This window comes from Callithrix jacchus, chromosome 7, assembly GCF_049354715.1.
Source record: "Callithrix jacchus isolate 240 chromosome 7, calJac240_pri, whole genome shotgun sequence".
Taxonomy (NCBI): Eukaryota; Metazoa; Chordata; class Mammalia; order Primates; family Cebidae; genus Callithrix; species Callithrix jacchus.
Genome location: NC_133508.1, coordinates 59,787,967 through 59,802,490, shown reverse-complemented (window position 1 = coordinate 59,802,490; position 14,524 = coordinate 59,787,967). Strand labels below are relative to the sequence as shown.

Here is a 14,524-nt window from a genome sequence, read left to right as displayed (position 1 = left end):
AAACAGTGAGGAAAATGATTTGAAAAATTATGAAAAAAATACCTTGACAGTGTCCTTTTAACCAGTGCAGCAGAGAGAAAAATAAACTGTAAATAACAGCCCAACAGCCACGTCAAGTTTAGTTTTGTATGACAGCAATAAAATCAAGGCTTTAAACACATAGCATGACAGAAGCAGTCTGTTAGCTCAGAAGCTGCAACCACCAGAGAAATAAGGAACAGATTGTACAGAGACCAAATGGGAAAGTCAAGGCATAGAAATGGCCAAAAGAAAGGCAGTTAAAAAAGGCGAGGGAGGGTGGGGAGAGGGAAGTGTCAGAAAGTGAGGAATAAAGCAAAACTCAAAAGAGGAAAGGAAAAACACAGAACAATAACAACAACAACAACAAAATCAAACAAACAAAAACCAAACCAAAAGATTGCTGCCACATTTGACTGACACCAGATGACAGAACTGCATCTCCGGTACACCACTCTAACCCGAGGCTCAGCTGTAGTTAAGCAATTACAGGAGTGTTGCAAGTGCAACCAGGGAGAGCTTTGCAACCTGCCCTTTTCCCCACTAACATTAAAATTTCACTTTGAAATTAAAGGAAAATTTGGAAAATAATACATAAAATACTTGTCCCTTAAGATATCAACACTGACTGGGAGAAAACAAAAATGTGTTTTTAATACCCTTAAATCAGAATCATTTAAAAAACAAGCTAGTTAGAAATATTCTATTTGACATACCCAGACAATAAAAGGAACTAACAAATGACTACCCCAACAACCCCAAACTACCCATGTTTTAAGTCATTTATTTCCCCTTGATGAGAATCCTTGGATTTTATTAGTTCTACAAATAATTATATAACAGTAATAAAATGGAATTGAAATATTGGCAATTGCTAAACATAAGTCATAATAATTTAAATTTTACCTAACTATTCTAATCTAGATACTTAACTTGTATCCTGAGAAAGAAACTCAACAAATGATTACAAGGGGTTTTAAGTATTTCTACAGTGCAACAATAGTGAGAATTTCTAACAGCAAACCAAGAAGCATTTTTGGAGAACGGGCCAATAATATAAGAACCTTCTATCTAAGAAGCAAACAAAATGGATATCACTTTAAACACATTTTGATTGAATTTTTGAAGTCGTTTATTTCTATATGAGAGGCTCCAGGTAAACTGTTCCTTCAAGACTAAGAGAACTTGAAGAGTCTCATTGTTCCAAACAGGTTCAATCCTGATTGTCTTGGTTCTGTAGATTATATCACTAAGTATGTCCTGGTGAAGGAAAGCCTATGTGTCTAGCCCATGCAGAATGTGGGAAAGCTAAACAAGTTTCTGGACAAGGTCTCTGATTCTGCAAGAAGTCATCTCAAAGGAATATGGACAGCTCTCTTTAGTTCAACCTCTGGTTTCATTCTAACAATCTCTTTAGGTTTTCAAAGAATATTGTACAGCCAAGTCTTTATAAACTCTCCAGCAGCAGAGCAGAATGGAGTTAAATGAAGCAACGTACACTAGGTAAAGAAAGTTCTGAGATTTAGCCAGAGAAATCCCCAAAAAGAATCAGGAAAAAAAGCAGTAATGGCCAATTATGGCTAGTGGAGGCCATGGACAATCTCCACCTCCCCATCTCATGCCATTGAGCACTTCTAAAACTATGGTGAAGCAGAAGATTAACATTAGTTCATTTGGCAAAACCTGGAAAAAGAAATTTACTTCTGAGTAGTCTAATTCCGATTCTCAACAGCCAAGAGAAATGAGATATAGCTATTACCCCTACAGAGGTAGGGGTAATATCCTTGAATCAAATAAAATTCAATGTGATTCTAGGCTGGGCACAGTGGCTCACAACTGTAAATCCCAGCACCTTGAGGGGCTGAAGCAGGAGTATCACTTGAGCCAGATCTAAGATCAGCCTGGGCAATATAGTGAGACCCCATTTCTATAAAAAATTGTTTAAAATCAGGTATAGGAGTATGTGCCTGTGGTCCCAGCTACTCAGGAGGCTGAGATGGGAGAATCACTTTAGCCCAGGAGTGCACTCCAGCTTGGGCAACACAGCAAGATCCTCCTGTCTCCAAAAATAAAATAATCAGTGTGATTCTACAGAGACTGTTGTCTCCCCCCACTCTCAGCCCATAAGGAATCTTTTTGACTTACTTAAAGCAGTGATTAGAGTGTATAGAAAAGGTACACACAACACATCTAAGCAGTTCTTTCTAGCAGTTTTTAGCATATAGTAGAGGTGTTCAGTAAATTATTGTTAAATGAATAAATTAATAGAATTTGGAAAAACAAAGTTAGTATTATAACTATATTTAAGGGGCAAAAACTATTTGCAACTTCAGGACCATTAAAGGAAGGCATGAGATTTTTACGTTTATAAGCAAGCATGGATTGGCAGTAATGATTTTAAAGGGCAGAGAAAGACTGTCATAAAGATACTGAAGATGTTTCTTCAAAAGAGGAAAACCAAAAGGCCAACAGGCCCGTGTCAAAAGTGTACTAAGCTAAACACCACTGTTTAAGAATACAAATGAAAACTGGCTAAGTTATGATAGATACCTAATACACACATAGTTAACGGTCTTTGTAAGAGACCTGACACCCATTACTTTTCACATGCTGTCATTGTTCCTCTTAACAGCTGAGCCATTCCCAAGAAGAAAAATCAAAGCTTAGTTTCTCAAAGCAGTTATGGAACCCTTTGGATCTCACTTGGTAACCACACACACACACACACACACACACACACACACTCCACAGGAGACCAGAGACCTTGTGATACAGAATACTACAGCACTGTGGGAATTTCATTAAGATACCCTTTCATTACCACCCCCCTCCAAAAAAAAGTAAAGCCCTTGAGTTACTAGCTGGTGTACAGGAGATGCAGAAGACATTCAGAGCCATTTCCACCACCTCTCTCACCAACTGTGTTTTCAGTTCCCTCAGCAGAGACCTACAAAATGTTCCCTGAAATGTGAGTTATTCTATTTCCCAACCTTCTCCATGTCCAGTTAAAGCGGCTACTGATTATAGCATAGGTCAGGTATAATTCCATCACCAATCAACTGAAGGCAGCTGCTATACTAGCTCTGATTGTTTTGTAGGCTTAAGGAGTGGAGATCCCTTCTACTTAGAGGGATACGCTTAATATTCCTATATTATTTTATATCTCTATATTATATCCCTAATATTAATATCTTTACTAGGGAAGCTCTTATTCTAGTCATTCAAAGCCATGACATAAACTTCCCTTGTCAAAAACAAACACAGAAACTCAATACACTAATTACAAATGTAGGAGAGAGAACAGAGAAGTAAACTTTTTGAGGGATTCTTGTGATTTGTGATTAAAACAACACAAAATAAAAATTACTTGCTACATGATTTCTTTTCCTACAGCAACAGTATCTGGGTATAGAGATATGTCCTTAAGACACTATTACAAGTGATATAACTATGAGTAACTTTCTGGCCTTCTACAGGATGACATCATTAATTTCTATATACTAACAACAGAACCAATTACTCCTTTTTTGACTGAAGTTGTCCACGAAGCACAAAGAAACAGAACCCCATTTCATCCAACAGTTTACTAAAGAAAAATCAAAGACTGAATGAATTCTTACTTTACGTGGGCCTTGCTGGCTCCTAGGGTAACTACTGAAAGAAAGCACTCAGATGAGACTCAGCTGATGTGCATTCACCCCACCCCCAACTTCCTTGAAATGTCAGCCAGGCACAGTCAAACAAGTATGGGAATCTGAACCAGAACTTCAGGCAATGGATTCTGGTTAACCTTAGGCAAACACATATGTGAGCTTTAGTTTCTTCTCCTGCAATAAGAGAATAAAGCTACTGACTTATCTCTTTAGATTTCTAAAGCCATGAAATGTATTTGTAATTATAAGCATAAGTTGTGGGACTCTTTGTGCTTGTCCTATAAACTTGTTCAAAAGCTAGTTTAGGCTGGGCACAGTGGCTCACGCTGGTCCTAGCACTTTGGGAGGCTGAGGCAGGTGGATCACCTGAGGTCAGGAGTTCGAGACCAGCCTGGCCAACATGGCCATCTTTACTAAAAATGCAAAAAAAACCGCCAGGTGTGGTGGTGCATGCCTGTAATCTCAGCTACTTGGGAGACTGAGGCAGGACAATCGTTTGAGGCCAGGAGACAGAGGTTGCAGTGGGCCAAGATTGTGCCACTGCATGCCAGCCTGGGTGACAGAGCAAGACTCTCTCAAAAAAAAGCTAGTTTACTAGTTAATGGTTGTTCATTCTTACTCTGAGATAGACTACTGGAGACCGCAGTACAGAAACATTAGCATGCCTTATGTTTGATTAACTAAGGCAAGCCTAACTCAAAGCTGCAAAGAATCCATTCCCAAATTTGAGAATGCTTTAAAATCTTAACACTTGGTTACTACACCAAATACAAATGTATCAACTTATATAGATCAGAGCTGAATGACAACTATCAATTTCATGGGGAAAAATATCCCTGCATTTGAAATGCTGAAAACCACACAGAAGGTTAACAACTGTTTACAGTGCTACTCAAAGGATTGGTCCTGGTGAGATATGGATAAATCAGTGCACCGCTTTCTTCACTAAAAGTTTTGCTACTTGGAAAAAAAAAGTTACCATCTGAATTAATAGTGTGGTTAGTGGTGTAATTTGTTTTAATCTCATCCCACACTGGTAACCAACAGTTAGTTCACAGACTAGCAGCCAGTGCATGCCCACCTGAGGACAGTAGTGGTATGGAAACAAATGTTTTAAAAAACGCGCTAAAGCTTATCTAATACCAAAAAAGCAGACCTTTCTCTGTATAGCTCTACTAGAAAAAAAGTTTTCTCTTTACTGTTAGAAAGACTTAATGAACCTGCTCTACATTCAGGGAAGTCTAAAGAAAAAGATGGTGTCTCAATGATCAGTGATTAATCTTTACTGTGGACTCTATCACTTCTTGAGGACAATACTAGCCACTCTGGAGCCTTGCTTCCCCTCACCTCAATTCTGTACTTATTGCCTACTATTAATATTATACTTAAAACACTGATTTAATCATGTCACATCCCCTGTTCTCAAACCTCTCAAGTTCCAACCTACAATCAAGCCTAGCAAGCAACATTCTCCACAACATGGCCCCACCCTAAACTTTCTATCTTCCTATCCTCACTGGTAGTAATCCCATCCTCCTTTACAGATTTCTCTGCTTTGACTTAAACCTCCTCTGCCTGCAATGCTTTTCCCTTCCATAAACACATGTTCAAGTCCTGGATCTGCCATTCACAAATGATAGCCTTCCCTCCAAATCTTACTGCCCTTTCCCTCACATCTTCATATACCCTCTTGCCACCTTGGTTCTTCCACAGTAATTTGTTCTTCTATCTAATCCTTGGGTTGACTTTGTGTTACTGGTATTTATATATTTATGGGTGATATGTTTGTGATTTGCCTTAAAATACTCCAGACTTCCCTGGACTCAAAGATGCAGGAATGGGACAGATAAAACAAAACTGGGAAAACAGAGGTTCACTATTAGTACTCTTTCTACTTCTGTCCATGTTTTTAAATTTCCATAATAAAAAGTTGGGAAAAAAGAATTATTTCTGTACAAGTACCACTATAGCAGGAACTAGCTTATTCATCTCTACATCCCTTACAGGTTTGGTAGAGTAAGAGAAGTTTACTCAATTGTTGAGTTAATCTCTACTTCACCCTTTCTCTCTCATTTTGTTCAGTTTTTTCTGCAAGAAGCCTCCTGTTACCTACCCCACCCAGGCCCTGGTGGGAAATTTGGACCAGGATGGTGGGGATGGAAACCAAAGCATTCCCTAAGAGTCTGTCCTTCTCTGATATGAACCCCATAAAGCCTTAAGGTAGACAGGAATAAGTGAGGATGTTCCTTGAGACCTATCACAAAATTCAAGAGCTAGGCTCCAACCAATTTTAGTAACAATAGCTAAACCCACCATACACATAAGAAATCTCCCCTGCCCTCAAATAGAAAGACAATACGTACTTATGTCCTAAGAAGTGTGGGCTCTCATCTTGATAAAGGGAGTCAGTAAAATTTTTGCTAAATACAAACTTTGAATTTCACTCCTAAAAAAATTAGGACCGACTTATGTAATCGAAGCCTATTTTACAGTCATTAAACTGTGCCACTCCCCTTACCATTCATCACTTCCATGCTACTGTCATAGTAAGTATATGAAGCTCCTATGACTCTGGTCAACAAATACTTTAGTTTATCTAAGCATCTGGGTAAGTACCATTTGGCTATTAGCCCATCAAAAATTTTAGCCTATAAACATAAAACTGAAGTCATAAAGAACACATGGAGCTAAAGCACATGATGGAAGGCACAATACAAACAAAACGAAGGATCAGGCTTCAATTCTACAAGTCCCTTGGAGTAGTAGGGTGGCCATAGCCAAATAAAAAGTTAACTGTCTAGGTAGCCTTCACTAAATATCTAAAGATATATGTTAAATAGACATGTAAATGTATATACAATAATCCCTTCCTACACAGCTCAGAGTTAAGAAACAACCAGAATAATGTTACATCATCTCTACCCTTAGATTACATATATACACTTATGTAGGTGTATATATGTATATGTGTATATATCATCCATACCATTCTCCTAAAATTGTTTTCAACTGAACCAAAGAAATGTTGAAAAATTCTGTTTGTCCTTGACTTACAGCTTGTCCGTTTGCTTCATAAAGTGGGCATTTTTGCTTGATCTTGGCCAGTTCCATATTTACTTGTTTGCTGACAACAGCCATAGGATTCCCTCCTAGAAAAAACTCAAAGCAATTAAATTCAATAGGCCTATGAAAAGAGAACGAAAACCTCAAAGTAAAAAATATTTTTACTCAAAATAAGAAATGCTCAAAAGCTTACAGTATGTAAATTTCTCAAAAAAAAGCACTCCAAGTAAAAATATGTAAGATAAATATGAAGAATGCAAAAAAATTTACCTATAATCCTACTAACATTTTATTACAGATCCTTCTAGATTTTAAGTGTATAAAATTATAGACACACATAAAAGGATCATAATGTATTATTTTATAATCTATTTTCCAACAGCAATATACTGTGGACATCATTTTACATTAATATGAAGCTACATGATTTTTAGTGGCTGCATATTTCTCATTGTATAATATTCTAATTTTCTCATCTGTAGATTCTAATGCTCTGCTATCAAAAACAATGCCAGGGCTGGGCAAGCTGGCTAATGCTCACGACCTCAACATTCTGGAAGGCTAAGGAAGAAGGAACTCTTGAGGCCAGGAGTTTGACACCAGCCTGGGCAACAGCGCAAGACCGTTTCTATTAAAAACAAACAAGGCCAGGTGTTGTGGCTCATAAAGCTACTGACCTACCTCTTCAGATTTCTAAAGCCATGAAAGGTATTTGTAATTATAAGCACAAATTAGTGGGGCTCTTTGTACTTGTCCTATAAGCTCGTTCAGTGGCTCACACTGGTAATCCTAGCACTTTGGGAGGCCAAGGTGGGTGGATCACCTGAGGTCAAGAGTTCGAACCCAGTGCTGTAATCTCAGTGCTTTGAAAAGACTTCTTGAGTCCAGGAATTCAGATCAGCCTGGTAATATAATGAGACCTCATCTCTACAAAAAAATTAAAATTAACCAAGCATGGTGGTACATGCCTGTACTCCAAGCTACTAAGGAGGCTGAGGTGAGAGGATCACTTGAGCATGGAAGGCAAAGGTTGCAGTGAGCCAAGATCATGCCACTGCAATCCAGCCTGGGCAAAAGAGTGAGACCATGTCTCAAAACAAACAAAAACAATGCCATATTAAAAATGCTTCCAATGCAACATTATCTACTTATCTCCTTAGAATAATTTCATGGAACTAGAGAAAGACACTGTAGGTCAAAAGATATGTAAAATTTACATTTTACACATACTGCTATATCCTTTCAGGAAGACTATTTGGCAGTTTACCTCTCACTAACAGAAGACGACTATCCTAAACCAATATACTTTAAAATTGCATCTCTGGCTTTAAAATTTTTTTGTCTCAGACCAGTACTATAGCACAAACCAGTAGCTACTTACCAAGACCTGTGACCACCATGGCTCCAAGATCAGCTACATAGTTTCCTTTGCGAAACGTAGCAACTCGTCCACCCACACGATCCTGTTTCAGAAATTAAATAGCCAAAATCATCAATTCTGTTTTAACCACAAACCTGCATTTTGTGTACATACCATAGCTCTGTCTTCTATAATTTAAAAATAAAGATGGGCACAAAGAACAAATGAAGTTCAACTTGAAGACTATTTGAAAGAGAAGCAGGTAACAAATGACATGTAATTAAATGTCACATAACTAAATGACACATAATTAAATGATGTGATATAAAACAATTTGACAGTTGGAAGATATATTCAGCCACAAGTACCTCTCTACCCAGCTGCCTATAATACCATTTAATTTACAGGATGAACGAGTGCCAACCACATAGACCAACACTATTTAAATACCAACTTTTCACCACTGTAATCTGACTCTTACACCCTGATCCCCAAAGTTAGCTGGAAAAAATTTGATGGATAATTTTTCTAACAAATGGTTCTCCAGTGCAGCCCCATGCCCAGGGGCAGAGAGTCTACTGAACATAGCCTGTTCACCATACCTTTCATCCCTGAATAGGACCAGGTTTATCACTGCTGACCAGGGATTTTCAAGTATGGCTGAGATGTAGCAATAATTTAATGATTATAAATAATATAATAGTACTCTGGGAACTCCAAACAAAAATGCAGAACAAAACAAAAATGTATACTCTAGATTATAAACTCCTCATGGGTAGGAATCATAATGGTCTTATTATTCCTTATTGTATTTTTTAGTACAAACTATACAAAGTGCACAAAAATCTTTTCTGAATATTTTAATAACAGTATATCAAGAAAATATTTAATTTCAATTTTCCCATACTCTTTTAAAAAATTAGCAGTTTAAAGCCATTAGAAGATAATTAGATTTCAAAAATTATTCATGAAAATAGCTTGAATAGTAGCATCCTAATATGATGGTCTTTTTCCTACTGTGTGCCATTATCTCTTATTGCTCCTTCTGTTTCCATTTCTCTCTCCAGGACTAACAGAAAAGAACCAATATCTTGGCTTCTAAAAATGGTTCTTGCGAACCAACTTTTTTTCTTTATCAAAAATAGGGAATTCACTCTCTGTTCCATCACCAAAAACAACTGCCTCCTAACAAAGGATATGCCCATGAAGGCCCCAAATTTGAGAGCTAACTACAAGAAACAATGACTTAAAAATATTAGTCAAGAAAACAAATACTCTAAAACCCTACTCACAGAGTACTTTTCAAAGCATTACTATAAAAAATACTTTTTCAAAAACTATAACACTATCCAAAATACTATTATACAAATCAATTTGGCTTAGTTCAAGTTGTATAATCCTTAATTTGCAACAGATAATTTCCTTACCATATTTCCATTAGTTCAAGACTCTAAACTCAAAATGAAATTCTTACCCTGGCTTCCAAAAGTGTGACATCCATTCCAAAACTTTGTAATTGTCGAGCTGCTGCCAAGCCTGAGACCCCAGAGCCTATAATAATTACCTTTCCTGTCTTTTTAGCTAAAAGCAAAAAATGAAAATAATAATATTTTGTTGTAGGCATAAAAGTTTATATTTAGAGTCTTATTTCATGAAAACCTCTAGTTTCTTAACATATTATAATATCCTAACAAAGTAAATAATTCAGAGAGTTACTTTCAAAATATGGTAACTACTTGAAAACAAATTAACAAATATATGAAACTTAAGAACTCAAATTCAATGTCGAACATTTATAAATCAATTCCATTATCTTAACATTTATTTTCTCATTACCTCAGGGATGTGTTTTAGTATCTGAGAATCTGCTTCATTTACTTCGTAATTATATTAGGACACATTCTGCATATAAGCTCTTTCCTTTAACCTCTACCCTTGTAGTCATTAGTATCTCTTTTTGAAAAAAATGATTATTTTTTTAAAAAAGCAACTATTAGCATAAAGAATGGGTCAATGAGAGAAAAACCTCAAATCTACTTGCAAAATGAACTCCTCTCATTTTAAACAAATTTTATGGTTTTATTCTGTTTTTTAAATTGGAAATCCAGTAACTTTTTCTTAGTAGCTATCAAACTAGAAATTAAGGGGAATGCACATTAAGAGATTTTATTTTCAACTTGACTTACAAGAAGATAAACTTGGAAATATTTTTAAATATAGACTTACAAATCAATATAAAATGCTAACATCGTCATAGATATAAAAATACAGTCCTGAAACCATAACTTAAAAAGGTAAAATTTATTAGACTGGTAGGAGGTCCTTACTTGGTAGGGGTTTTATCCTTTTATAGATGCCAAAGTTGATAAGACCATGACGCTCCAAATAACTGTGAACTCGGTGGACAAGTACAGTATCACCTACAGAATAAGTGGATTAAAAATATGGTTTTATTTTCAGCAGTTTAAACAATATTCTTATTCTTCCATTTCCCCATCATCAAGTCCTTAAAAACATCTTTTCCCAGCCAGCGTAGTAGCTAATGCCTGTAATCTCAGCACTTTGGGAGGCCGAGGCAGGTGGACTGCCTGAGCTCAGAAGTCTGTAAACAGCCTAAGCAACATGGTGAAACCCGCCTCTACTAAAAAAAAATACAAAATATTAGTTGGGCGTGGCAGCATGTGCCTGTAGTCCCAGCTACTTGGGAGCCTGGGGCAAGTGAATTGCTTAAACCCAGGAGGCGGAGGTTGCAGTGAGCTGAGATCACACCCCAACCTGGGCAACAGAGCAAGACCCCATCTAAAAAAAAATAAAACCTTTCCATTAAGCTTTAGGTTATATGACTCCTCTAAAAAAGTAATTCTAAGGCTGGGGGTGGTGGCTCATACACGTAATCCTAGTGGCTTTGGGAGACTGAAGTGAGAGGATCAGTTGAGGCCAGGAGTTTAAGACCAGCCTGGACAACACAGCAAGACTCTGTCTCTACAAAAAACAAAAAATTAGCCAGGCATGACGTTACATGCCCATAGTCCTAGTTACTCGGGGGGCAGAGGAAGGAGGATCGCCTGAGCCTAGGAGTTCTAGGCTACAGGGAGCTATGATTGTACCACTGCACTCTAGCCTGGGCCATAAAGTGAGATCAGGTCTCAAATAAATAAACGAATGGATGAATGAATGAATGTGATTCTTGGCCAAGTGCCGTGGCTCACGTCTATAATCCAGCACTTTGGGAGGCGAGGCAGGCAGATTGCTTGACCTCTGGAGTTCCAGACCAGCCTAGGCAACACAGTGAGACCTTGTCTCTACCAAAAATTTTTAAAACCAGCTGGGCATGGTAGCTGAGGTGGAAGGATCACTTGAGCCTGTGAACACACCACTGCACTCCAGCCTGGGCAAGAGAGGGAGACCCTGTCAATCAATCAATCAATTAATCAATCAATGTAATTCTTAGAACTATTAGTCTGTGAAACAGGCCAAAATGTATAACACATAATTTGGAATTGTATTGATTTAATTTTTAGTTTTTTTGAGAGACAAGCGTCTCACTGTGTCATCCAGGCTGAACTCAAACTCCTGGGTTCAAGGAATCCTCCCACCTCAGCCTCCTGAGTAGGTGGGACTATAGGTGTACATCACTGTGTCTGTCTAATTTAGAATTTTAAAGAATTTCACACCACCACAGATGGAATGAGAATAAAACCAAACCTTCACAAAGTAGTTGTAACAGTCATTTACTTTGGCAAAAACATCACAAGACATTATTGGTGCTAAGTGGGAAAAAGAAAACCAGATAGGAAGCCAATGAAGTGCTAAAGTATTCCATGGATCAAAGTATTCCATGGTCTAGGAAGAGTACTTAGCAATCTCTTGAACTCATCTGTTAACACAATTTCAAGAGCAGAAAATGAATAAAAACATAGAAAGCAGGTTTTCTATAAAACTTATTTTTGCACAGCACAAGGTGAAACAAAATGGAAATATGAATGAAAAAATTAATTATCAAGGAACCATTAGGCTCCTAGAAGAACATATCAACACTCACAATCCAGTACAAAACTAGTCCTACTGAACACACTACTTACTGTTATAAGGTGCTTCTAATTGTTGGAGAGTAGCCTCAAATGTCAGTTGAATCTTTGGATTATCCAACCACAACTGCAACTGCATTTAAATGACATAAATTGTATTACATACAAATAGACATATGCCATTTGACCATCTTTAAAATCATCTTTTGGTTGATTGCAGTGGCTGACACCTATAATCCCAGCAGTTTGGGAGGCTGAGGCAGAAGGATCACTTGAGCCCAGGAGTTCGAGACCAGCTTGGGCAATATATTGAGACCTAATTTCCACTAAAAATATAAAAATTGGTTGGGTGTGGTGGCACATGCCTATAGTCCCAGCTACTTAGGAGGCTAAGGCGGAAGGATTGCCTGAGCCCAGGACATCAAGGCTGCAGTTAGCCATGATCGTACCATTGTTCTCCAGCCTGGACAACAGAGCAAGAGCCTGTCTCAGAAAGCAAAAATAAATAAAATCATCCTTTTAACTTTAAGGCCCCAGACATGGGCTTCCCTTTAATTAAAAGAGTGAGGTTATACTCCTGACAAAGAAACTGATGAAACACAAAACCATATCAAATAAGTAAATTACTGAGGAAGCTGGGGTTACTTATCCTAAAAGAGAAAACCACCTAGTAACTTGCCAAGTCCATACCGCTAGCAAGGAGCAACTAGCATTTAAACCTGGGTTATATGACTCCAGAGATACTAAGTAGATCAAATCCACAAAATCTAATGATCAACTAGATATGTTGAGGTTGGGGAGAAAGGTGTCAAGGACAGCGCCTCCATTTCGGTACAATTAAGCGAGTTGGTATGCCAGACACTGAATGGAATTACTGAAAGAAGAAATAAGATAATGAGTTTAGCTCCAAGACAACAAGAAGAGATATAAAACAGCTGGATATAAAGCCTGGAGCTCAGAAGAGAGAAAAGGTCTGGAGTCATCTGCTTATGGTAGTAACTGAAGTCAAATGCATTGAAAAGGTTTCCTAGAGGAGAAAAAAATGGCGAGAGGAGAACCAACTCCCAAATAGTTCCGGTTATGGCCAATTGTTAGGGATCATCCTACAAAGCAATCAGAGAAGACAACCAGGGAGGCAGGAGAAAAACCAGAATACTGAGTTATCGAATCCAAGAAAGTACTGTGTTTAAGAAGAAAGGGGCAGTCAGTTATTTCAAATATTGCTGGAAAAAAACAGTAAGATGAGGAATAAAAAAAACTATGGTACAATCAATGGGCTCTAAAATGAATCCTCTTCAAAGTGAATACATACTTGCAAAATGCAAGACAAACTAAATACAACTACCATATTTAAATCTTTTTCTTTCTTTTTTTTTTTTAAGACAGAGTTTTGCTCTTGTTGCCCAGGCAAGTCATGCAGTGGCACGATCTTGGCTCACTGCAACCTCTGCCACCCGGGTTCAAGCAATTCTCCTGCCTCAGCCTCCTGAGTAGCTGGGACTACAGGTGCCTGCCGTCACGCCTGGCTAATTTTTGTACTTTTTAAAAAATAGAGATGGGGTTTTGGCATGTTGGCCAGGCTGGTCTCGAACTCCTGACCTCAGGTGATCTACCCACCTTGGCCTCCCAAAGTGCTGGGATTACAGGGGTTAGCTACTGTGCTGGGTCATATTTAAGTCTTAGCTAAAAATTATTAAAGACTACTCCATAAGACAACTTTCAACCAAGAAGAAATTAATTTGGCTATATGTAAATAAACCAAATTACTAAGGGTTATGAACAAATCCACACAGATACTCTACTCTGTGGCCACCATAAAGTAAATCGATTTCCTCAAGTGTACACTGAGCCCAAGTTCCTCACTCCCAACACAAGTCTTCCTTCTCCTCCTATAAAATAATGCTTAGGTCACAGTCTCGTTCAATAATCCTAAAGTTGCAATTTTAAAGTACTACAGTTTAAGACTAGAATATTGGTAAAATTCTTGCAGCAGAGCTTGATTTATGTTCTGTTTCACAGCCAGAGACCACAAATCTAACATGGGGCAACCCTTCCCCAAATCTGGAGTTTTGGTGAATCAGAGATGACAGAGATAAATCCGCTGCTCAAATCTAAGTAAAAAGTGAAAACTCCCTTTAGATAAAACAAACAAAAAACCCTCAACAATTTTGCCCCCCACAAAAAAATCCACTTAGAGCAAATGTTGATATGCTACACAAAGAAACTGATTCAATTATAAGACAAATCAGCCTTAGACTACGCACTAAGAATTTTCTGTTCATTTTTTAAAGCACTCATCATCTTTTCTTCACTGTCTTTTCTGTTTTACAAAAACCCAGGATAATCAATTGCTCTAGCTAAATACATTTAACAATCCAAATTTAGCAGTGGTTTTGCAATCC

At 37.7% G+C, this 14,524-nt stretch overlaps 1 protein-coding gene across 4 annotated transcripts in view; it reads right to left on the bottom strand.

Moving 5' to 3' along the window:
* The window catches only part of KDM1A (lysine demethylase 1A), a 78,983-nt gene that overhangs the window by 32,762 nt on the left and 31,697 nt on the right, over window positions 1-14,524 (bottom strand). For all 4 annotated transcript variants that reach the window (XM_078330717.1, XM_078330718.1, XM_009000602.5 and 1 more), the window contains 5 exons: window positions 12,177-12,255; window positions 10,422-10,514; window positions 9,569-9,675; window positions 8,116-8,197; window positions 6,726-6,820 (listed from right to left, as the gene is read on the bottom strand). In XM_078330717.1, coding sequence (XP_078186843.1) covers window positions 6,726-6,820; window positions 8,116-8,197; window positions 9,569-9,675; window positions 10,422-10,514; window positions 12,177-12,255 — 456 coding nt within the window. The remainder of the gene's footprint in view (window positions 1-6,725; window positions 6,821-8,115; window positions 8,198-9,568; window positions 9,676-10,421; window positions 10,515-12,176; window positions 12,256-14,524) is intronic.